The sequence below is a fragment of the Clarias gariepinus genome, chromosome 18 (assembly GCF_024256425.1).
Source record: "Clarias gariepinus isolate MV-2021 ecotype Netherlands chromosome 18, CGAR_prim_01v2, whole genome shotgun sequence".
Taxonomy (NCBI): domain Eukaryota; kingdom Metazoa; phylum Chordata; class Actinopteri; order Siluriformes; family Clariidae; genus Clarias; species Clarias gariepinus.
This window is the reverse complement of record NC_071117.1, coordinates 13,637,256-13,663,974: the sequence shown is the minus strand read 5'-3', so window position 1 is coordinate 13,663,974 and position 26,719 is coordinate 13,637,256. Positions and strand designations below refer to the sequence as shown.

Here is a 26,719-nt window from a genome sequence, read left to right as displayed (position 1 = left end):
CACTGCTTCATTAACTCTGCATATTAATCAGCTCTCTTTTCTTACGCTCTCTTCTGTCTCCTATTCCTCTAATCCTCCAAATACCTAGACATCTATTCCTACATAAAGCGCAACTTTTTCCTCAACACAGTGTGTCTTTACTCTTATTAATGAGGGTAGTGTTCGCTCAGACACCAAGGTTACATTGTGATGACCGGCAGGTCATGGAATTAAATCTCGAGAATGACAGAGAGGACAGGACCTTCCACCCTTAGCCTCTCATCGCTTTGCCTGCGTTGTATTCTGCTTGCCTCACATAAATGCAAATCAATAAATGTAAAACTCCATGGGCGAGCAATGAAATTTACACAAATTTCCATAACCCAACCTAGAACCCTAGAAATTTGGTGTCTGTTCTGCATTTTTTTCTAATGAGCGACCGAGGTCATTCTCTATGTACCTGAAAAATCATGCAGATTGCCTGCCAATAATACAAACAAATTTCTCCATTGACCTTTTTTGTAACAATTTAGTCGCCGTGTCAGATCAAGGTTGTTCTGGTTTTAACGCCTTGGCACACCAAAGCCAGACTGTCTAGGCATGGAGAAGGGGTGTGTAGGGTTTGGTGCAGTGCCAGTTTTCTTAGATTTCATGACAAAGCTTCTGTGCGTTCTGTTCCTGCCTAGACGCCACATCAACCTGTTTAATATATATGTTAATGGTAATGGGCTTTAAAAAAAACATATGTTGGACAGTTGAGCATTTTATTCATTTGCTTTTTATCTGCTTTAGCGAGATTATACAGTACAAAAGCCATTATGCAAAAGTCTTGAGACACCCCTCATTTCTTTACATTTTACTTCCAAAAACTTCGTGTATTCTTTTCATATAGTCTTCCAAACACACTGCCAGTGCAGTAAAAGCATGTCTCAACAGAAAGGGGGAAAAAAAGACTTATGGAACCGTTCAGGAATTGGCCTTCACAAAGCATGGATCTCAACATTATTGCAGCAGTGTGGGATTGTCCAAAGAACCGCTTTGGAATGTTCTTCAAGAATCCTGGAGAAGTATTCCTGAAGTATTCCGGACGGTTGAAAATCTGTCGTACTAAATATTATTTACCTCAAATTTCTTCATGCTCTGCTTCTAAAGAGACAGACTTGAAGAGAAAAACCTGGATTTTTATCTCTCATTTACCACTCCAACCCCATTACCTGAGCAGCTTCAGAGGAATGTTTTTTTGTTTGTTGAGCCACACAGTGACCTATGAATCATTCAAGCATGAAGAAATTAACACACGAGTCAGTGTGAAACAGGTGCACAGAGGATTAGGCTGGTGATTATTAGACTGGTGATGCTAAAGTGGTTGGAACAGATGAGAGGGGAAATGAGGTTGCTGCTGAAGTTCTTACATAAAAAAAAAAACATTTACATTCCAAACTGCACCATTGTAAACTGTTCCATAATAAGAAGTAGGCCAAAATAGTATTCCACTGTCCTGTATGTAATGGTAGCCGGTGAGCCATCATCAGGAGACGGCGAGTTTGAATCCGGCAATGCCACAATACAGTACCCCAGTTATGGGCATCTGTCAGCTAATGTATGCAGAAAATGGCAGATAACACTTGCGTGTGTTTAGCTCCCTTGTGAAATATCATTCAAAAAGACATGATGGGTTTATTTGTCTCATATGAATCATACAGTATGCTAGCCTTGGCCTCCCTGGTTGTCATGTGATGTACTTGTAAAGTACCCTCAATGGGAGGGTCAAACAAATAAAGTATGTCTCTAATAATATAATAAATGCATTGATAAGTAAAGAGTGGGCTGTTCAGCTCTTTAAGCATATTTTACCCGGAGAATCGTTTGGGTCCATAAGGGGGCGCTGTGGTTTAAACGTTAAAATTTCGTGAATCAAACGACAGACTCAAGAACTTGCCTAATCTGATATGCCATGTGAGATGCAGAACCTGTTGCCACAATGCTAGGTTATTTCAATTATTATTTTTTTATTTACCTGAAAAACACTGCCCCCTAGTGATATGGAGTGATATTTCTTTTAACTTATAATAAATAGCCATGCTACTTTTTTTTTTTACATCGGTTTGGTAAAGTCTTCATGAATAACTTGAGTGAAATTCGTCGATATTGTATCTTGACATATTTCCTTTTGAAACAGGAAGTCATATTTTTTCCTCAACCGAGGGATGTTTGGAGAAGACGCACAGCCAAAAATACACTAAGGAACTGGGTTCGCTGCTACTGTTGAGCAATACCCACCCATAGAAGCAGGGCAGAAGTTTTTTAGAAAGTGTCTAAGTGAATGAACATATGAGTATCAATAATAATAATAATGAAATAACGAATGGTTACATTCTCCCAAAAGTTAGTTTTACAAAGTAGTTTTATATAAATTGTTTTTCAGTTCTCTTCATAAGACTGGACATCTGGTCGGGTCATAGACCCCCTCCTCTTTATTTTTAAAAGTCGCTTTGGATAAAAGCTTCAGCCAAATGAATAATGTAAGCGTCTAAGCACAACATTTTTCTTTAAGGAAGCTCCAAACAAAAGACATTGAAACCTCTCAATGTCCTTTCCTGAAGTGTATTATTTAATTTTCATATCCATACTACACACACACACACACACAAATTCGAGTGGAATGACCCTTTGAGGAAACAGAGGGGGTTTACGCCAGGGTCAAAGCGGGAAAGGCGAGAAACAAACATCCCTTATTCAGACCTCAAACAGGAAGTTGCCTCACGATGGGCCGTAATTGGAGCCCTTATCGGGGCTCTGTGTGAAAGCCGCTGCCCAAATAAGCCACTATTTATGCTGCAGTCTGTGCTGCAGTGTGTAATGAAAGCTATGTAAATAGTGCTGTGAACTTCAGAGAGAGTGAGAGAGAGAGAGAGAGAGAGAGAGAGGGAGAGGGGTTAAACATCTGTGTCTTACATACAAACATTACTTGTACATTCCCATTCTCATCACACACGCACACACACACACACACACACACACACAAAACAGGAAATATCAGCAACGGAAATAATAGTACAGCAAACAATCTTACAAACAGAGCTTTTTTCCAAAACACACACACACACACACACACACACGCACTATTTCAGGACAAACATAAACTATCCGAAACCTCCTCCGGGTGCTGTGAGTCTACAGAGATTTCAGTAATTCCCACAATTCCATCTGACCTTCTCCAGAATAACAGCTGCTCCTGGAACAACCTGATTATTAACGTACAAATGTGAACATGCAGCCGCGTCATTTACAACATGATTACATTAAACGGAAAGCAAACACTCTGTATAAATCACCACATGGCTAGCTGTCCGAGCCGCTGCGTGACACGACGTGTTTATTAGGATGAGAACGTGTCGCAGTGCCTGATAAGGGAGTACAACCTACTGTACGATCGCAGAGAGCTTGTAGTCTATGTGAGATCATTCTTTATGTGTTCGGGCTAACGCAGGGATGTCTCTTTTACTTCTGGATGATTAATGCAGGAACTAGGCTGAGCTTCCCCCAAAGCACTGCAGCACAAAGATCATTGTGAAAGGGGAGAGGAAACATCACGCTCTACCAGTTTAAAACGAACTTTATGATACTTTTGGGAAACTGGGCCATAAAGGATTAAGGTCACCCTGAACTTCATAAAAATGCGTTCTGTGTATTTAATTTTTTTTTTTTTATTATGGCATATTTTCCCCCCCCACGTATTATTATTATTATTATTATTATTATTATCACACACCCTTCCAGCTCTTCACTAGTATCCAACAGCTACCAGGGTGCTACAGTAAGGATGAAGACTAGCATGTGCTTCCCCTGAGACACGGAAAGAGAGTTTGCTGCTGCTGCTGCTGTTGTACTTCTGGCCAGTGTGACACACTTGGTGAATGATGAGGGCTGTCTGCCCTCTTCCGCATACACAGATGTCCATATCTCACTGTGATTTGACTCTCACCCCAAGGGGAAATATTTTATTTCTGTCTTTCTGATTTTATTGGAAGTTTTATTATTAGTGTTGAACAGGGACAAGCAAGTGTTACAATGTCATAAAAACTAACCTAGTAGGAATTTATGGCTTTTCAAAAATTGTGGTCGGGCTAATTTGATAGCATTATGACGTTGGGACAATGTTGACTATAGGGTTTGATTGTTTTTTGTTTTTTTTGGGAAAGTTTGACAAATTACTTTAACGAATTAGGATAACAATGTCTCTCACACACCGCTGCAAAAACGTCATCAAATAAATATTAATACCAAACCGATTGCATAATTACCAGTGTACAGCTAGCATCTTCCATGCTGTTGATGGAGGTAAATGCACAACAAAACATACAGGACAATAGCAATTTACCGAGATATTACATTGGAAAGCAGTCAAAAGGGTAAAAAAAAAAAAAAACTCTTAATGTCCGAGAATGTCTGTTCTACGAAACCAGACGTGATGCAGTTTGGACGCTGTCAAACACCATATAATGGTACAGGTAATATTTCTGAAAAAAAAAAAAAAAAGGGAACAGAGAGGGAATACTGCAACACTAAGAGGCGAGTGACACGAGGTTCACAAGCTGTGTGTAGATTTATCTAAATTATAAACCCTGTTAGAAACTCAAAAGAGCATGGATGTGTAAATGGGTGTTAATCAGCAGAAATGTTCCAAATAATGGTTGTTTTGAGGTTGTTTTGTATTCGGGTCGTTCAGTCAATGTTATCTCAACATCTTTTTGTCAAAGTCACTCTAACTTTCAAAAACAATAATGTTGTCCCAATAATGAATGTCAGCGAAACGTCTTTACAACTATATGTTAATGGTCATGTAATGTTATTATTCGTGTAGGACTATCAGATTCTACAAAAACTGCTATATTAAGAAATATTATATAGAGTATGTTGTTTTTTTACTTGTCACAAAATAGGTCAGAACACCTTTTCTGTAGTTTGCCTTAATATTGTATACTGACTACAAAACTTTTAAAGAAAAAGAAAAGCAAATTCCAGTAACAGCGAAAGCAACCGTGCTTCCTAGAAAGCAATGCTGTTTTTAAAGTGAAGTGAAAAACATATACCATGTACAGTCTTTTTATTCTTTTCTCACCACCGCCTTGCCTTGTTTCTTTGCAGAAATGTATTTATTTAACATCACAACACAGCAAGTCCGATTAGTTATAACTGACAAAAAGACGGAGAGGAAGAGCAAGATCAAGAGATTAACATAAACACATGAATCAGCGGGATCAAATAGTTCTTAAAGAGACTCTTAAAGACAACATGAACTACAGATAATCTAAACATAGGATAAGAGAAAGAAAAAGGAGAGTTCATTCAAGATGGTGGGTTCAAATGGCGGTTATTATTACTTTTTTTTTTTTTTTTTTGTACAATTCATAGGTATATCTGACAGTTTAAACCACACAACATGCACTACCCAACTGCATTACTTCGGTTTCGGTGAATTATTATTATTATTATTATTATTATATATGGATTAAAGGTTTTTAATACTTTGTATGAATTTGTTAAGTTATTAGTTTTAGATTTAAACTTGTCATTAATATAAAGACAGTATAAAAAAAGCAATAAGCTGCATTTTAATTAATTATTAGTGAGTGTGTGTGAATTTTTGTAAATGTTTTAAAGTGTACCTGTGCGCTACTGCCTACTTTATCAGGAAGAAAGGCTATTAAAAAATGATAGAAAAAATTATAAAAAAATAAAATTATATATATATATATACACACACACGTCTTTTTGTCTTTTTTCTAAATTAGTTTATAAAAGTATGTATACTTTAATAAAGTATGGTGTATAGAAATAATAAGTTTAAAGAAATCATTTCAGATACAGGAACTTACAAGTACATATATTAAACCCAGGCATTCCATATTATTCTAATAGGATTTACAGTAAACAATAGAACATGTTTTGATGTAATAAGTAAAGTGCACTGTCCTGTTTTTATCTGGACCCTTGTCTTTGCAAACATGAGTTTTAACTGTAACCCGGGACATGTCCGATTGCTTTTGGAGTCTGGTTCCTGATGAGGTTTCATCCTCATCTTTCGTTTCAGGAATTTTGTTTCTTTCCCTCGTTGCCTCTGTTTTGCTCATTAGGGATCTAAATGTACATCCAGAACTCTGTGAAGCAGTGTTGTCACAATGTCTATTGTTGAAAGTGCTTTATAAATAAAATTGGATTGAATGAAGCATTATGGGAAATGGTAGCGCAGAGGTGAAACTGCTGAAAAAAGGTTTCCAGAAAGCCGCCTCTGAGGTACACAACTACCTCTCATTTCCTTAGATGTCAACATGAATCACTTTACACCAGTCGGATTCTGTTGGTTTGGCATGAAGACTTCCTAATAATCGAAACTCATACAAGAACAATGTATTGTTTGGAGGAATTTAGAGGTTTTTTTTCAGCTGTAGGACCGAACCCTCCCTCTTCAGACCGAAATTAAAGAGTCCTGCTTTTTAATTAGATTCCAATCATCTCGTCGTTCTCAGGTCACGCTGATCGGCATCGCCGGCTATAAATATGTCGTTAGGTTCAGCGTCGGGCGAACGTCAAAAGGTTAATTTAAAAAGCCGGTTTAAAGCTGTTATTATTGTCTCTCATTAGTGCTCTAACCGACAGGGAGCTGACAGCAGGGTCAAAGGTCAAACATGTGACTCTTCACTGTAACACACAGGTAGAGCTGACTGTTAATGGCTCTGTTATATTACTGGATTATGCATTATAACATATGGCAGGAAGAGAGAAGGAAGGAAAGAAAGCAAGAAAAAAAGGACATAAACTGTATAAAAATTACATAAAGGTAAGGAGAAAGGGAGGGAACAAAGGAAAGAAGAAACAAACAAAAAAGATAGATAGATAGATAGATAGATAGATAGATAGATAGATAGATAGATAGATAGATAGATAGATAAAGTGAGGAGGTACACAAGAAGGACAAACAGAAGAAAGAAGAAAGAAAGAAAAGAAAGAAAGAAAGAAAGAAAGAAAGAAAGAAAGAAAGAAAGAAAAAAAGAAAAAAAGAAAGAAAGACACAAACTGAGTAATGATGACATGAAAGATCTATAAAAGAAAGAAGAGAGAAATAATGTTGAAGTAAGTAAGGACAAAGTGAAGAGGGAAAAAACAAAAGAAAAAAATGATTAAGGATGACGTGAAATAAAAAAGTAAGAAAAATAGATAGATAGATAGATAGATAGATAGATAGATAGATAGATAGATAGATAGATAGATAGATAGAAGGAAAACAAACACAGGAAAGAAAGAAAGAAAGAAAGAAAGAAGCTGGAGGTTAACAAGAAAGACAAACATAAAAAAGAAGGAAAGAAATAATGGAAGGAAGGAGGGAACTTAAATTGAGTAATGATGATATGAAAGATCCAAAAAAGGAAGAGAAGAGACATAATGTTGAAGTAAGTAAATACAAAGTGAAGAGGGAAGAAAGAAAGAAAGAAAGAAAGAAAGAAGCTGAGTAAGGATGACATTAAAGAAAGAAAGAAAGAAAGAAAGAAAGAGAAAAAAAACAAGAAGTAGAAGAAGACAAGTTTCTCCCCTAGTGACCTGGAGTAAGGAGTTTCAGTGAGACACACACTCGTCTCGTCACTGTCTCTCAGCTGTCTTCTTTGGCCGAGCATGTGTGTGTGTCCATGTGTGTGTGTGTGTGTCCTTGCTGTATGTGGGACAGAGTGGGACGAGCTGACTCCTGCTGCAGTGTTGTGTGTTAGAGCTGTATGTAGGCCAGAGTGTGCAGCGTGTCTTTGGCCTCACTGAGACGCCGTGTGTCCCTTCTGTCCTCTGCTCAGCCCGGGTCCACAGCTAAAATAGGCAGATCCACACCGGCTCGTATAAATCACTGCATACCCTCTGAAGCAGCTGGCAGATATGGGGCACGTGAGTGTGTATGTGTGAGTGTGTGTGTGTGTGTGTGTCTTTAAGGTCTGCAGGTTCCCTTTTAAATCTAATGGAGGGAAAATACAAACGTTTATATACAATGCTTTCCTCTTTGTGTGTGGCTTTGTGGCGACATTCTTGTTATCTCTCTCACTCTCTTTCTCTCACACACACATGCACACACACCCATCCTTTCCTCTCGGTGTGTGTGTTTTATTGTCATCTTGCTGTCTGCAGCATGCGGTGCATTAAACCCCCACTTCCCCTTTTCCCTTTCCCACACCACACACAGTGTGTTTACACATAACTCATTAAGGCCCATTCTCCCACAGAGACCATACATCCACACACACACACACACACACACACACACAAACACACACATGCACACACACATACCCCGCAGGCTACTCTACCACAGCCTTTTAACAAGCACACAGCAGTTTACTTTCTATCCCGCGAAAAAACACAACTAGGCTAAACGCCACGTTACCAAGTTACGCTGAAAAAACACACCCAGAACTCTAATTTCCTTCCATCCAGGAAGTGCATGCATGTGTGTATTAATTAGTTTTATATTGTAGGCTTATATTTTATACTAAATGAGGTATTAAAAGAGGTTAGCATACGCAATTGTTCATGAGATTTGGTGTTAAGAATTTGTCTCCTTGGCTTTAACTTGTGAACTTGTTAATCCTTCAGTGCGAAAGTGCAAGTGAGGAATTGGCTTTCACATATTGCACATTCCCTCCAAACTGCTTAGTAATATGACTGACATATAATGTTACATAATATCATCAGAATCAATTACATTACAATGCTCTTCTCTTACAGTATATCTCTCCGTAAATGTTTTTAGTGGATTTTATAACAATATATTTGAAAGCAGCTGATGCAAATTCAGACCTGAATCTTTATAATAAAAAATTTTTTGTTAATTTTATTGTCAACTAGAATAGTGATCAGACAGACCGCAAAACAGACAGAGCGAAGGAAACAATAGAAGAAAAAAAAAAAGAAAGAAATGATTCACAAAGGAAACATAGAAGGAATGATTCAAGAAAGAAAGAAACTGAGATGAAAAGGATTACAGAAAGAATTATAAGAAAGGATGATACAAATGAAGGAAGGAAAGAAAGAAGCTGAATTACATGAATGAAAATGTAAAAAGAGACGATACAATGAGAAGAAATAAAGAAAAAAGAAAAAGAAAGATATAAAGAAAGAAAAAAGAAAGAGAAAGAGAAAAGGAAAGAGAGATAAAAGATAAGATGAGAAAGATTTACAAAAAGGAAAACTGATGATAAAAGGAAAGAAAGAATGAAAGAAGCTGAGATAAAAAAGGGTAATAACTATAAGAAAGGATGATACAAATGAAAGAAAGAAAGAAAGAAAGAAAGAAAGAAAGAAAGAAAGAAAAAATATTGCAAAGGAAAAATAAGAAGGGATGATACAAGGGATCCTGAGATAAGAAATTATTACACAAAGAAAGGATGAGAAAGGATGACACAAGAAAGAAAAAAGAAAGAAAGAAATAATCTGGGATTAGAAAGAATTACACAAACAAAAAACTGAGGAAGGGATGATACAGTGAGAAAAAAGAAAGAAAGAAAGAAACAAGCTGGGATAAGAAATAATTACACAAATGAAAAGATAAGAAGGGATGATACAAGAAAGAAAGAAAGAAAGAAACTGAGGTGAGAAAGGACTGCAAAAGGAAAAATAAAAGGGGATGATACAAAAATAGAAAGAAAGAAAGTAACTAAGATGCAAAAAGATGATCCAAAGAATCTTTAGTCAGGAGGTTCAGCTGAGTAAATCAGTAACAACAGGAGACACGGCTTAGGCTTTAACACTGTTACTTTACTAGAAGTATGAAAACTGTCCTTTATCTTCTAATGTACTTTGTGTTTTGTAGAAATGTCTTCAGCTATTGTGACACTACAGTATTTGATCACATCGTCCGTCTGCTGCCCAAACATTACACAAAACGTGTCTGCTCTATAAGTGACTTACTGCCGCTTTAATCTCTCTTTCAGAAATCCAGCTGAATTAGCTCATGCTGCTAAGAAAATGAGATCAGATTACAGGTACGGTTCTGACGAGCAGAAAAAAAGTCTTGTCTGAAAGTGTGATGTCTGAAATTAATTCTGCCTCGCTTGAAAGTCACTTAGAATGAAATGAATCAAACTTTGCGGAAATCACTTTGCTAAATGAATGAAAATGTAAACGCTTCACATCGACACGTTTAGAGAAGGATTTTATTTCATTTCGCTCTAATGCAATCTGAAGCTAAGCACTGTAACTCAGTTAATGTTTGAGAAACAACCCGGAAAATTAATGAACCGTTTTCATCACCTCTTATTCTGCAACATTGTGTGTGTGTGCGCGCACACACACCAGGGTTTGTGCCTTTATGATCAAACAAGCAGAATGGTGTGTTAATAATCAAACCAAGTAAAAAACATCACCTCTACCCAACAAACACACACACACACACACAATCACAATCACAATGCAGATTTCTGTGCACTACAGAGGGAGCCGGAACACTGAGACTCCCTGAGGTGGAAATAATGAAAAACCCTTTCATGGAAAAGTCATCAAGCCGAGAGATGGAGGGGACCACTAGTGTGTGTGTGTGTGCGCGTGTGTGTGTGTCCTTGTGTATGTGTGTACTTGTGTGTGAGGGGGGGGTCAGAACGCGTGACCTCTCATTTCATACTTTAATTAAAATCTCCCTCTGACGTCTTTCCCTCCTCTACTCCATGCTGGCTCACTTTCCGACTGCCAGAATGCACACACACACACACACACACACACACACACAGTCTTTAGCAGGACATATTTCTGTTGTTCCATTGTCTCCATATGAGAGCCGCACAGTGGGCCAGGATTCTACGTGATGAATAACAGGGTCGGAGGGTTGAATCTTCCGCGTGCCCTTCACTACGTCTCTCACCCGTAGTCAAGGTCTTCATCTATGTCCATTTTTCGTCTCTGTTAAACCATTAACTTAAGCGCTCAGGTGTGTATCTGTCTGTCTATATACTGTATAGTATGATGCCCTTCCAATGCAACAATTCATGAAAAATACAGAACAATACAGATAAAAATCCAGAGACATTTAAGAGCAAGACAGTGAAAAAGTCTGATGTTAATACAAAAAAAAACAGGTTTAGTTTTAAGGATTGGGATGCTATGTCTCCGTTACTTAAACTGGTGCAAAAATAATCTGATGACAAAGTTGGGACTGAAGAATCAGACTTTTTTTCCTTACTGCGTAAGGTTCTGATTCCTAAATATTGATGCCGATGTGTCGATTCGAATCGGTAGGTTTTGAACTCCTTTAGCGAGCACAAAAGTGTAAGCGCAAAATAATCGTTTGGTCTCTACAACACAATACACAGGAGCGCAATTAAACAGTAAACAGCGACCGTGCTAATATGTAATGGAGCTAAAAAATGCTTCATTAGCAGCCAGATGGAAAATTGAATCTCGATTAAATCTCAGCCCCATGTGTTTTACCGAGGTCACATTCAGCTGTGTTATAGAGGGCTAAGAAAACTCAGCTAGACTGCTGTGGGGCAAAGGCTAGCCTCCTGCGCTAGTGTGTTTGAGAGAGAGAGAAAAAGAGAGAAAAAAAATTAAGTGCAAATATGTGCAATTAATTATTTAGCAATATTCAGCACTAAAGCTGTGAATCACATGTGGCCTGTCGATTCGATTCTGTGATTTATGAGCATTGTGATTTTCAATTTCATTCGTTTCACTTAACACTGATGTTTGATGTCTGGTTTGTCTCAGGCACCTATATTTCTTACAGGTTTTTAAGGACTACTAAGATGACCTAATAAACATTGAAATGCCGTGTTAAATGACTGTTTGTCTGCTCCACACTCCGGTCCGGTAAGAGAGCGATAATGCCTATAAACTGAAAAAAAAAAGAATAAGCCATAGTCTTGTAAAATGGGAGTATTTTGCAAGTACTTTGTGGAATATAAAAGCTGTTTTTTATGGTATATTTTTTAAAGATTTGTCTTTTTTTTACCATTTAATGTAAGCAAAGATGTAAATATAAATAAATAAATAAATAAATAAATACATTTTTCTTTTAAATAAGAACTGCCAATACTGGTTTTGGCTAATTCCAATTTTACAAAAACTACAAGTACAAAAAGTACTCTAATTGACAAACTTTTTGAAGAAAAAAAAAAGCAAGAATACGGCAAGAATAAAACATGGAATATATCCTCCAAAACTGCAGGAGGTTACAGGATTTTCTCCAGTTACTGCCCAGAGCATGTAGTAACATCATCACGTAACGACCGAGCCTTTTTGAATTGCTGCATGTACACAGTTAGGGGCCAGGAATAAAGCACAGTCGCCAAGGATCGGCTAATGTCGCTACTGCTCCCCAGAGCCCTGGCTGCCAGATTGATGTTGCAGGATTCAAACATTACGTTTTCTTTTCCACAACAAGAGTAATAAACTGGTCACAGACTTCACCAACTAATGAGGCTATGTTGATTGATCAAACGCAAAAATATCTGTAAACCTACCCTACATTCCTTTTTCTTGAGCTTTGTCCCTTTTATCCTAGGGGCCGCCACATCGGATCATGTGATCAGTATAAGATCTGGAGCAGGTTTTACGTTGGATGCCTGTCCTGTCACAACCCTCCCATTTTTTAAGTGGGCTTGTGCACTGCATGCAGTGACTGGGACAGTGGTGACCTGGCGGTGGTGGGGCTCAAAACATCCGACCCTCCGATCAGCAACCAAGAGTCTCATCCAACAGAGCCAACAGTGCCCAAACCTATTTATATAAATAATGAAGGGATATTTCATTCGTTGACATCTGGACGAATTAATGTACTTCAGTACTTCTGAATTCCAAGAATAGTTATTTGGTCCTAGTCAGAGGTTGGAAATCCAAGCATGACCTATATTAAACTGTAGAATTAAGACAACAGGCACTTAAACACATCAACATACATGTTCATAATTCCTACCTCAGAAATCTATAATGTGAACAAAAACGTCATCGTGTAACTGAAGCCTGGGACTCGACTGCCATTTTGGACTACAATAAAACTATTTTTTTCCTCAGTGAAATTTAATATCATTGTCCCCCAGGCCCTCCTTTGTGTCTGTGTTTGTGTGCCAGAAAGCAGGTATGAGAGCCAGATAATAATATATTATAGATTCAACTTAACTAAAAAGGATTAGCCAAGACAGAATATATCCCTGTGAAATGTAAGAACATGAGACTTACCCCTGTTCAAAATTTTAGTTGAGACAGATTACAATCGGTTTCATAACTCCAGAACAAAAGTGAGAAAATAGCAAAGTCAGCCCCCAAACATGGTATGACAGATTGTGTAGATTATATTGTGTTTTTTTTTTGTTTTTTTTTTTACCAAATGATTCCTTTAAGCAGTTATAATTTAATATCAACACATGTCCAGTGTAGGAGCAGCTGCTTCCCGCAGGTGGCTCACACAGTGAAAGCTGAACAAAGCGAGAGCAGTTTAACGGCCTCGGGCTTCGACTAAACCAGCTCTCATGTTTGCTGATGCGACGCTGATCCGAGGTCAGTACCGCTCTCCGTTTTCGTATAGGTGTAAACAGGGCTTAGATCTGATCCTGGATCTGTGTGTAATGGCACATAGCTGATAAAAGTGATCTGTCAGCTGCTTGTCATTGTTTATAGTCGACAGTGAGTACAGGCAAACTGAGGATTAAGTGACAAAGAGACAATGGTATTAACGAAAGAGCTATTTTAGAAATCACACGCACACACATACACACACATACACTTGGAGTGCTGACATTTGGAGTTTTTTCCTGGATAGCAAATTTCTGCACCACATGCAGAGCACTGACAGAAGCTATTGAATTTTGTTTGACTGTAACACACACACATATACACATGTACACACACACAAACATGAAAGACATTAATAATGCCTGTTCCACTGTTCCATGTCAGGTGATATTTTCCACCCTTCTCATCAGTCCTACTGTCCACCCACATCCCTAACACACACACACAACACAGACACACACACACACACAACACACACTGTGACTAAGACATCATCTGTACCGAACCGTTGTTCTAGAACACGATCACGCTTTCTTCTCTAATGTGGCATACAGGGCTATCCGGTGTCTCGGCAGCTGCTGCGGGGTTTTTCGCTGGAGTCGACGAGCTTAGAAAGATCAAAACACACACACACACGCACAGCCACACACACACACACACACACACACTCATACCCACATACATTGGGTGTCTGCTTCCACCGGGTCTATTCAACACAAACTCCAAGGCTGTGTGCGATGCCAGATGGAAAACACACGGGAGAACTTAAAGGCTGGAAGGACAATACAGACTTGATGGGTTACAATCTCCACACACACACACACATGTACACCGATTCAACCCCCCCTGCTGTAAGCCTCTGTTCAATGCATGTTTAAGCTCCACAGAATCGAGCATCAACTGTGCTGACTGATGCCGGCTCATGTTTCCTCAGGGGTGGACATGAAGGTCAAGACAGGAAAGAGATGCAGAAAAGTGTGTGTGTATGTGTGTATGTGTGTGCGTGTGAGAAATACCCCTGAGAAAGCAAACACTTCAATATCAATCAATAGTTGGCTATTACCTACCACCAAGGTCTCCAATGTTTCTCCTTCAGAACTAATCGGATCCTTGAGTGTTTGCACGACTCGCAATATAACATTTGTTTCGATTTTTATATATAAGTGGAACAGAGACGACACACCTAGGGATATAAAATGTCCATATCATGTTAAATGCTTTACCTATTATCACTAATATTAGCTGCCTTGCTTGCAAACTTAGCTAATGGTTTTAATCTCTTAGTAACATTGTTTTGCCTCACATTAACTAGCTAGCTAAAAACTTCACTCCTGCTTTTAATATTGTTAATAGCTTTACATCACCATAGCTGACTTGCTAGCAAACTTGGCTGCTACTTTTAATCTTGTAATAAAGCACATTAAGGAGATAACTACAAAAACACTTCTTTTAATTTGTTAATAAAATAGCTTTATTTCACAATAACTAGCTAGCTTGCTAACAAACTTAACTACTGCTTTTATTATTTTATGAAAATAGTTTATCATATTAACACATTGCTAGCAAGCTAGACTGCTACTTTTAATCTTTTACCAGAATAGTTTTACCTCACATTAGCTAACTTGCTACAAAACTTGACCACTGGCTTTAATATTTTAATTAGTTGACTAGCTTACTAGCAAACATGGATACTGCTTTTCACCTACTGTATTAATACCATAGTTTTCCTTCACATTAAACTAGCTTGCTCCAAAACCTGACTGCTGGTTTTGTTTTTAACATATTTTAATTAGCTGACTTGCTAGCAAATTTGTCTGTACCTTTAAATCTCTTAATGAAGAGGTTGTACCTTACATAAGCTAGCATAGCATGCTACAGAACCTGCTAATGTAATTAGTTAATTAAATAGTTTTACTTTACATTGTCTAGCTTGCTACCAGACATAACTAGCGCTTTTATTATTTTTAATAAAATAGTTTTACCTCACATAGGCTTTGTTACAAACATTGGATGCTGTTTTTAATCTTTTAATTCCTTTTTTTTTATTTACCTCACAGTACCTAATTTGCTTACAAATTTAATAATTGATTTTTTTCATGTTATAAAATAGTCACTTTAGCTAACCTACTACAAACCTTGGCTACTGCTTTTAATTTTTTTTTTATTTAATGTTTATAACTTATATTAGTTAGCACATAAACTGTTACCACTAACAGAAAAAAATTACTACATTTCTTTTTTTTTTTTTTTTTAAGTTTTAACTGCTGATACGTTGCTGTTTGGTTTACACAGATTTCCAGTACTACTGAAGGTTTTAGCAAAGCTTCTTCTGGTCTCTGGAGTCTGCATACACACACACACACACACACACACACAGCAGTGTGCAGGAAGTTGATAGAAAGGTCACTTAACTGGGCTAATGATGTGTGATGCTTCAATCGAGCGTTTAAGACATTCTGGAAGTCTGTGCCTTTTTTTTTTAGAAAAGAGGACAAATAGATAGATAGATAGATAGATAGATAGATAGATAGATAGATAGATGAACAAATAAACATATAGAAAGCACCTGCCAATTGTAAGTAAGACGCAGCGGAACTGTAAGTGAGCGGCGTAAGCGCTTTTTTACGGCTTATGAGTTGCAAAATCTGCTGAGAGCAAAATGTCTTTTATGGACATTCAAGACCTTTATTGTGGCGGATGCATCTTTAATGGCTTCAACAGCTTGTGCAGAATAGAAGATTATATCCCGAAAAGCACACTCTGGACAGATAAAGTTACGATAGTGCAATTCGTAAAGTCTGCAATCACAAGGACGTTTTAGTGCGAGTCAAAAACACACCTTTCAGGGAAATATGTAAACATCATTGACGGCATGGACTCTAATGTAGAAATTTTGCATCCAATCAGAACCTGTTTGGGGTGGGGCTTGAATCTCTTTATGTAAGTAATGTATGATTTAGAAGAGGAACAAGCTAAAAAATTGTGTGAGTTTTTAACTCGCATCCTAAGAAGTATGATCCAGGCAAATTATTAGGCTGGTCCTAAACCGGTATGCGTCATACTCTTAAGAAACAGCATCATATTGATCTTTCCTGAAATTCTCTTTGCATTTAGACCACTTGTGCCTTCTGCCACTTATCTGAGTATCTTTTATGCAATAAACCTTAAGCACGATATGGTTTATAAAAGCCTGATCTGAGGTCAGTCGTGTGGATTGTGATATTGTAAATGAAGGTATGGGTTCAGTAGGTTGAGCTGATCCTGGGTCAGTGTGAAAGAGTAAGAATATAGGAGAGATGAATGACTGGAGACAGACTGAGTCAGCGCAAAGGGCGTTTAGATAAATGCAGGCAGATAGAGGTACAGAGATGGAGCAGCAGATGAAACGATGAGGATGTGTCTTTCCACCACAGACACTGAGGTAATTGCCTGGGTTTAATGCATAATAGTTAAGACTGCAGCAAGGACGGCATCACATTAGGCAGTAATATTACTGGGTCAAAGGTGCTAGTGTAAGTGAGAGAGAACGATAGAGAGAGAGATAAAGAGAGGGAGAGAGAGAGAGAGTTAATGAGGGTTGATGAGTGAATAAGTAACTGTGAGAAAGAAACTGTGAGAAAGTGTGTGTGTGTGTGTGTGTGTGTGTGTGTGTGGGTGTGTGTGTGCATTTGTTTTTTACTACGCCACCTAAAATCACTGCAGCATTTTCCTGTAAGTACTTTTCCTTTTATGGTCTATTTCGGGAATGGTTTGGATGACATGATGTTAGAAGGATCTGCTGTGGCGTGTCATCTTGAGTCAATATGAGTCACTTTTGAGTCGCCATCACACATCAGCGTTACCATGACACAGAAGTCTAGGATCAGTTACTCTCTCACTTTTCTCCAGGAGAGTTGCCTAATGTGGGGTTATAAGTGAACAAGGACTCGCTGTCAAAAAGCACAAAATGTTTTATTGCGAGGGCTCTGACATTTTTAATGCAGAAGCAAAAAATAACCACAGACTCATAAATAAACAGTCCATATCTCTGTATATTGGATCCAGGTGTAAGGAAAATGCCGGTGTGCATTTTAAGTCTCATTCTTTAACTCATAGCATAGAATTACTCGATGGAGGTGGAGGGGGAGGCATGGAGCCTATCCCATGGAACCCTGGGAATGAGGAAGGGTACACCCTGGACACTGGACGGAATGCCACTCCATCACAGGGAACACAAGCACACACATACACTTACTAACAATGGGCAATTCGGAAAGGCCAGCTAACATAATCTGCAGGTCTTTGGACGGTGGGCGGAAACCAGAGCAACCTGATGCAAGACTTAAACCCTCAACCGTGGTGATGTAAGGCCACAGTGTAAATCATTACATCACTGTGCCGCCTAGCATGGAATTATTAATTTATTAATTTTTATTATTTACCTAATGAGGCATTTTTTTTTATATCTAACCTAAAACATTTTGAGAAGTTTATTATCAGCACATTTGAGTTATGGTGCATGTTTTATCCTTTAGTCCCAATGTCATTACTATACACTTTAAATTTTTAACTAAGAAATAATTCATAAATCTATAACGGAAAAAATAAATTATGGGTTTGGTGTAACAATTATGCGAGGATAGTAAGTCATAATCAAATCCATGTTGATCAACAATTCTCTTGATTTAGACTTCAAAATGTGCAGTGGTCTCTTGGTACAGTTGAAAGAATTGTCTTCTTTCTCCACATTCATATCAGTAACATCTTCCAAGTTAAATGTACACATGTAAGGTCTCTCCATAATGTTGCCTAAGCAGCTGTTTGCAAAGACGTGAGGCGATATAGCAGAAAAATTATGATGAAACACATGAAGGCTGGGTGACGGGGTGCTTTTCTCTCATGCTGTGCACTGTCTTTTTTATAAGGTTTGAAAAAATGCCATCGTAAAGGTCAAATTTCACCTCTTGATGAAAAAAACGGATGAATTTCTGACACTGTCTTTGCAGCTGTCTTCTCATGTTTTAGCTCTCAGCTGTGATTTTGCCACCTAAGCCACGCAAAGACAAAAAAATGAGGACTACAAGCACACTAAAACAGTGAAGACAGGATTAAATAATCATGCCACGAAAAAAAAAACCTCTAAAATTTTCCGCCTGGCCGTTTTCAATTTTCTGCTCGTTTGGCCAAGACTCGGCTCACGTTTCCGAACAACTCCTCGCACCATATCCGTCCTAATTAGCCAATCCGGGCTTGGGGAGACGAGCTGATTTGCATAATTTAATCGTAAAGCGGTGCTACAAATTTCGAAATGCTGCAATCATCAAATGATCTTTTCATCCTCCCGGGGAGAAAAATATTAATACAATTAGGCCGTAATTCAACAAGGAGACGAAGGGATAAGAGGGGGGGAAAAAGAAACACTTCGAGCGTGCCCTTGTTAATTAATTTTTCTGTGGAGAACCGGGTGCTCGTGGTGACTATTTTAGCTGTAACTGCAATGTGCAGGAGCAGGGAGGTGCGATCTCACCCTATCAGGCATTCTCGTCTGTTCCTGATGACTCGTGTCATAGTCGCTTAACATCTACCGAAGAGCAGTGAGAGAGCAAGAGAGAGCGAGAAAGAGAATGAAGATAACTAGACAGTCTGTGCCAGTCTTTAGAGCACCCTCCCCCAAGATAGGTGGCTTCTCACTAGCAACTGTGCAACACAATGCTCTTTTTCATATTATGTTAAGCACAAAAGCACTCGAAGCATCCAAATGCTTGTGTGATGACGAGTGAAACTTTGCTTTTATTGGAGATTTCATCAGTCATCTCACCAAAATAGCATCTGCACAAAATCATACCAACAAACACAAACGACAGACCGTGATGAAATTAGATATCTGTATCATGCAGGACGTAGGCAAATGGTTTTTAATCAGCTCGGTTTAATTTTACGGTTCTTGTTCCACTTTGTGAACACCCTGAGTGCCTATGAGTGACAGGTAAAATTAATAACAGCAAGCGCCTTAACACATTTAAATATGTTTTTCTCCATTACTTTCACTACATTGTTACTGACATACTACAGTTTAAATAGCATTACCATCACCAATTGGTGTTAAGGTTGGTGTATGATAATTGAACCTGACTTCAGTTATATTTAATAGATCACACTACAATAATTGTCTATATAAAGTACGCAGCCATGTTGCCAGTCATTTCAGAAACCTGAAGGCTGCACAGGACAAACCCCTTGGACTGTCATTTCTTTATTTTATTTTTTTTATTATTTATTACTTTTTTAATTACACTTATAAAGTTGTTGTTAAATTACATTTTATTGTGTTTTCTCTGTTTTCGCAAGCATAAAAACCTGAAATTATTTTCTTGCTGTCTTGTTTTATATCTTTTTATTTATTATTTTAACTCTACCTTGCTGGATATGTTCCTATTATATGTTCTTTTTTACACCACCTGCATAACACAAGGTAGAAATACAGTGTGGTGTGTTGTACAGTATGTACGACACGTAAGTAAGAGACTAGAAGGTGGGAACTGAAGCTGATTTGTTATTTGCACTATAATCAGCATTGTTTTGTAGCTGTTCGACAGTTTCATGATTCAGATGCAGATTTGTTTGTCATTTCAAATTTGCTCATTTTTAACGATAAGGACTAGTGTTCCAACAGTTTATTGAAAACTTTAATAAACGTATCAAATATAATTAGTAGCTTATGATTTAATATGAAGTCCGTACACATAATAGTGTAACAAAAACACCTTGAAAACTCTTCCGCAATTCTCAGCTACATTCGTGAGTTATTAACCATGTTATTTATTTATTTAACCCTGATACAGTTTGCGATTCATGCACCTACTGACTGCTTATTAACTTCTGTTTCGAGGACATGTTTTGATAGAGCACTGAAAATCATTGGTAGTTTTATGATATGTTCATTTATGATAAGCGACTGGATCAACACTCTAAATTGATGGTGCACTCATACGACAAAAAGGTTATTATTGTTTGCTATTCTTCAGGCTATAAATCAGTAGTGCAATGAGATACATGTTCACAATCCTGATATGTGACTTCAGATAATGTTGTTCATCACTTTAAAATCCTGCAATATGACACTTTGTTTATCATTTGTATAACATTTGTATGTAATCACCAGTAAGACTATAGCAAGGCTTGAACTGATTAGCTTAGTTGGTGTATATAGGTATATTTTACATTTTTGACTATGAACCCTTTTTATTTTGCAAATATGGATGATAAATTCAGTTATATGAATTTACATCCCAGTGCATGAACCATAAACTGCAGTGAAACCTCTGTGATGTCGATCACACTTATGTTTCAGTGCTTGGACCCCTTACAGTCTGCACTAGTCTTTTAATCACATTTATGGTCCTGCGCTGGAACTCGATATATTTGTAAACTGACTACACCACATCACTGCACTAGAGCTGTTTGGACGGAATCTCAAAATTGTTACAAACTATTCTTTGTCTAAATCAAGCAAATTAACATACATTGATGGTATTTCACCTACAAGTGTCTTGGAAAGAAAAAAAATACATCTATTATTATGCTTACTTTTGGCTTTTCAAACCACTGACACACACACATACACACACACACAAAAGAAAATGCAAACAATTTCTCAAGAAAAAAAATCAATTCAGAAATCAGGACTAAATAAAACTTGCACTCCTACAGTACACATGGCACTGCGCTACCGACCCTGAACCTCTAATCTATCTTTCCCACGACTGAACTCATTACTTTTGTAAACGAACGAAAACAGCAGAGCTAATATAGTGTAAACTGGATTACAACTGCATGCAGGGAGATAATTACTGTCTGTTATTATAATGAAATTATTATCACTGTATTCACATTATAGGCTTGGGAAGGCTTACAGGTGGAGGCAAAACCTTTAATTAGTCCTGTTTTGTTGTTTTTCCAGTTTCCAAGAAGAGATAAGAACAGAACATCTCTCACTGTGCAAAGAACAACAGTGTGCGCTGAGAGCAGAGGAGATGAGCAGAATGAAGCCGTGACATGTTATCAATACTGAGGCATTAGAGCTGATTGAGGCGGAAATAGACAAGTCGCCCTTCATCATGTACACACACACACATACAGAGAGAGAGAGAGAGACAGAAAGAGAGAGAGAGAGAGAGAGAGAGAGGCTTCCAGCCCTATTAACGCACCAACAATGTCTTTCATACTGCTCATGCCTGATGATCAGCTATAAGTTCTGATATAAGCCAACCTGCACTGCACAACTTCCCACCGCATGCACAAATGACAAAAAGCTGCCATGACAAGGAACAGATGGTGAGCAGCGAGCTCGGCAAAGTGGAATCCATTCAAGAGCAGGTCTAAAGCTGGCATGGTGTTATCAATCACACTGATATGACCCACAATAAAAGATCCGAAGAAGGGTTATCAACAGCGCTTTACCACAAAGAGCCAACTGACCTAGAGGTTTGTATGTAGTATATATATATATATATATATATAAAAAAAGTTTATACACCTGCACATAGAAGGGTGATTACATACACACACCACAGCGCTTGGTGATGAATCACCTGTGAAAGAAAATTATTAATTCAACACAATAGGCTGGTGTCTCATCCTGGACAGTATTTCTATCTCACACAGGAGAAACTGCTTTCCCAGGATACACTTAACGCTAATAAAGATGAATGCATGAATAAAGTTTAATAAAGTTCTAATTAATAAAGAATTTAAGTTTAAGTTTAAAGAATTCTTAAGGTTCTTAAGATGCTGGTTCACCCGGTCTCGAGAACGTTTTGGACAAGATTCCTGAAAGTTAAATATAAAGATATATCTTTTAGGAAACTTGATGCTTTTGGAGCGAGCACCCTGAATTTACACTTAATGCGAGCGTGACACAAAGTTACAGCACACTTTACAGATAAACTCATGTAGTTCTAATGATGCACGAACCATGCACAAACTTTTTTCTTTTTTCTTTTTTGGCACACCAACACTCAAACACAAGTTGCACTGCACGCGCACGTTGAAGAGCTACCCACCCGGCGTTGGTGCAGTCGTTGTAGAGCACCTCGAAGTCTCTGCGCGAGATGAGCTTGCAGCGGTTCACCCCGGGCTGGATGGCGCCGAGCCCGCGCAACACGCGCACCTGCTCCACGTTGCACACCACGGGAGTGATCTCCAGCCGCTTGAGCTTGGTGTAGACGGTGTGCAGGCCGCCGACCAGGTGCTTCAGGAAGAGGTCGAACGCCTGCGGGAGGCAGATGAGCTCGCGGCCGTCCACGGTGAACGAGGCGAGGCGCGCGCCGCGCACCTCCACCAGGCGACACTCGTTGTTGCGCGGCGTGCTCTCCACCGGGGACGGCGTGGCGTACGCGGGCTTGTGCGGCGCGCTGCCGACCGGGAGAGCCGGACTCGCCGAGGGCAGCAGGTCCGAGCGGAACAGGCTGGAAGCCGCCGACGGACCGAGCGACGACGGCGACGGAGACAGACTCGACGGGCTCGAGGAGCCGCCGCCGGCCGACGCGGAGATGGAGATCGGAGGAGGCGCGTGGTGCGCGAGCGGCGCTGATGGAAGCAAAGGAACCGACGTGGCCATGATCTCTCAGAGTGAAACTTTTTATTCTTTATTTCTTTTTCTTTTTTATTATTATTATAATATTTTTTATATGAAAAGTAAGAAAGCCAAAGTTGATCTATAAAGTCCGTTTTGTTGCTAAAGTGAAGCGCGTCGGCATCGATCAAAGCCTGACGGTGAGAGCGCGAGCGCAGCGCACAGGACTGAACAGCAGCGCGCGCGCCCCGGACCCTTCGTCTCTGTCCCGTCGCGGGGCTCGAGAGGAGGAGTCAAGCGATGTAGGAGAGGCTGTGCCCAAAGACACGCGCGCGCGCACACACACACACACACACACACACGCACACACATATACCAAGTTCCTACCTTACTGCATATTTCTCTTCACTTCTACACAGAACAGCACGGCCGGGGAGAAAAAACACACCGTCAGGAATCCAAATTAAATGGAAGGAACAATAAAACATACACAATACCCACCCAGTCCAAATGGAGCTTAATTGAGATCTATGAATAGGTTTAACTGTTTAGATTTGAACTGTCACATGAAAAGATACATTAACTCACCCAAAATCAGGGCTGGAAATATGCAGTGCAATACTCTTTTGTGATACTAGGCGGCGGCACTGAGCCCCAACTCCCAGTCAGCCATACGACCACAAGGGTAAACAACCAATAATATACTGTACACTGGACTATGTTGCTGGTAGCAGCATGGGTGCGTAGTGGATAGCGCTGTCGACTTGCACCTGCAGGTTCCGGGTTCGATTCCCGTCTCTGTGTGCATGGAGTTTGTATGTTCTCCTCGTGCTTGGTGGGTTTCCTCCTCCGGTTTCCAAAGACATGCAGATTGCAGCCCCCAAATACCTGTATACAGAATAAAGTGGTTTAAGGTAGACTAGCCTAAGCTTCGGCATGTGTTTTTGTATTATATTTACAACATACTCAACATGGGTCTATCGAGAGATAACCTCGATGTAAGTCAGGGGCCATCTGTATGTTGTTGGTCTTTCAGCTGTGCCTATCGAGGGGTCGCCACCCTTCCATTTTATCTAGGCTTGGGATCGGTACAGCATCAAGTGAGAATGGTAAGAACTAAAACCAGGCCTGCTGAAGGCAGGTGAGAAACCTACCAATGACCCACCAATGCCCAGGGGGCCATCTGTATTATATATACACTACCGTTCAAAAGTTTGGGGTCACTTTCTAACTCCATGATGGTTCCTGATTTTTATTTCTTTCTACATTGTAAAGGAATGCTGAAGGCATCCAAAAAATGCATTAATCTCCTATGAACAGTTGATATTGATATGTTTCTGCTACTTCTGCTCTGTAAAGACTTCATACCGCCTCTAATCTGAGGTGCTGTTAATTGGTCATTTTTCAGGCTGATAACTCTAAATGAATTTCTCGTCTGCGGCAGAGGTAGGTTTTGGTCTCGCCCTCCTGGGATGGCCTTCATGAGAGCCAGTTTTATTAAGGTGCTTGACGGATTTTGCAAATGCACTTTACAATACTATTCCTGCAAGAATTATTACAGAAAGTTAAAGCCACCCAAAAGAGGACAACATTGAGGAGGTGCAAAAACAGCATATGCTACTGGTGATTTTTATATATATGCATGTACAAAACATGCTAATATATAAAAATCTATAAAAATGGATCTTTATTACCTCACGATAACTTTTAAGAACATTTCTGTCGACCTGACCACATTTTCCGCCCAGGTCTGGATCACAATTAATGATGACGTAAGCATAAAGTCAGACTTTTCTGTAATTGCAGCTCTGAGGGTCTTCACTGTCTGTTATAGAATTCAGACAGGATTTTATTGGTATCATCTCATACAATGTGACAAGTTATAATCTTAAAAGATTGCTGCGGTTGCACAATCTAACATCAGCTATAATGTAAATCAATAAAATAGGAACAAAACAATGCCATCTAGCTGAAGATCTGGTTAACTTTATGTGGAAGTTTTTTTTTTTTCCCCCTGGGATGCAATTTTATATAAAGAGACAAAACACAATGTCAATAGAAGCAATTTTATGAAGGACATGTAGCTTATTTGCACAAGATTTTGAATGAAATGGATTAATTAGATCTCAGTGTAAGTTTTGTTGTAGCAGCAGCTAATGTAACAGATGAAACAGATCTTTAATGCTACCAGTCTGGTATAGAACAAACGCTCAGAAATACTAGAACTAGAATGTTTTATTAGAACTCGTTCAATATACAGATGAAATATTAATATGCATTTAAGATGATCCAGAACCCTCTTTTTGCATTCAAACTAAGTGAACTAACTATTGCGAGATAAAGACATGGAAGACGAAGGTTTGGATCAATCACAATTTGGCTGAATCCCAAATCAACATACACTATAGTGCATTACACAGCTATTATTCCATATCTTATGGAGTGGGATTTGGAAGCCCTTTGGTATTTACGCTCTAAGTTTGGTTGAAGAAATAAGGGCTTTCTGGTACGTTGTGTCAGTGAGAGCAGACCAGTTCGCTTTGATTAATTCCCTGTGTGAAAACTTCTGATGAAGAAATACTGAAGGCCATTTAAATTAAAGCTCATTTAAATGTCAGTCCTCATAGTCTGGACTTTACTATAATTGGCTATTTAATTAAAACAATTTTCATGGTCATTAATAGGGTATAGCTCGAGCCTTGTAGTGCAATGACATGTTTTAATTACACGGTATTAGCAAAATGGATATGCTTTGGAAAGCAGGGTGGAAATTTGAATAAGAAATGATTAAGGCAATTATACATCATCCCCTTACGGAGGTATCAAATCTAATTGATGAACTTTATAAAATGACAAGGAGAGATTGGAAAGCAAACATGGGTTTAAACAGTGTTTTTAATTAAGAGGTGGAGAAAATGCGCGCAAATGTTATTAAGTGCTAATCACAGGACTAATTGCATTTTCGGTGTTACACTGTGGGATATGCTGAACTATGAGACACACACACACACATATCCTGACACCCATGTTGGTTTTACTACATGTGTGTGGTACTTCCAATGTGCTTACACATAACCCCAAAGCTTAACCTCAAGGACAAGTACACACACATACACACAGTCCATGACACTATGACACACACAGAGATGTTTATACTGCCACCTAATGGAAAGTCATTAATGAAGCGAATGAACAAACAAATACTACACATGCATAATCAGAATTATGATTTCAATACTTTTTGCGCATATCCTGGGAAATGTAGTGCACGAGGCGGTCTACACCCTAGACAGGGTGCCAATCCATCACAGGGATCACACAGACACTACAGGCAATTTAGGAACGCAAATTAACCTAACCTGCATGTCTTTGGACTGTGGAAGGAAACCGGTGTACCTGGAAGAAACCCACCAAGCACGGGGAGAACATGCAAACTCCTTTCCTAACAAACCGAAGCATACATTGAATGCAAAATACTGTATTTTGTATGGAAGGGCCTGTACTTTCTTTAAGGAATATGTTTAAAGAATTTGGATTATACAATTAGGATAATTAACCCAAGTCACATGAACAAAGCATAGCCGAAAAAGGACAAAAGAGAAATTCCAGTAATCTACAATTAAAATCTAAAAGGTAGAAGTTAAGTAC

At 38.8% G+C, this 26,719-nt stretch overlaps 1 protein-coding gene across 7 annotated transcripts in view; it reads right to left on the bottom strand.

Moving 5' to 3' along the window:
• Nucleotides 1-23,311, bottom strand: part of dachc (dachshund c) — a 69,949-nt gene extending 46,638 nt beyond the window's left edge. For 3 of the 7 annotated variants that reach the window (XM_053477709.1, XM_053477712.1, XM_053477713.1), the window contains exon 1: nt 22,560-23,308. In XM_053477709.1, coding sequence (XP_053333684.1) covers nt 22,560-23,116 — 557 coding nt within the window. In that variant the 5' untranslated portion in view covers nt 23,117-23,308. Of the gene's footprint in view, nt 1-22,559 lie in introns of all 7 variants that reach the window. The other 4 variants (XM_053477708.1, XM_053477707.1, XM_053477711.1 and 1 more) reach the window with 2 other exon arrangements.
• Between the last annotated feature and the right edge of the window lie 3,408 nt (nt 23,312-26,719).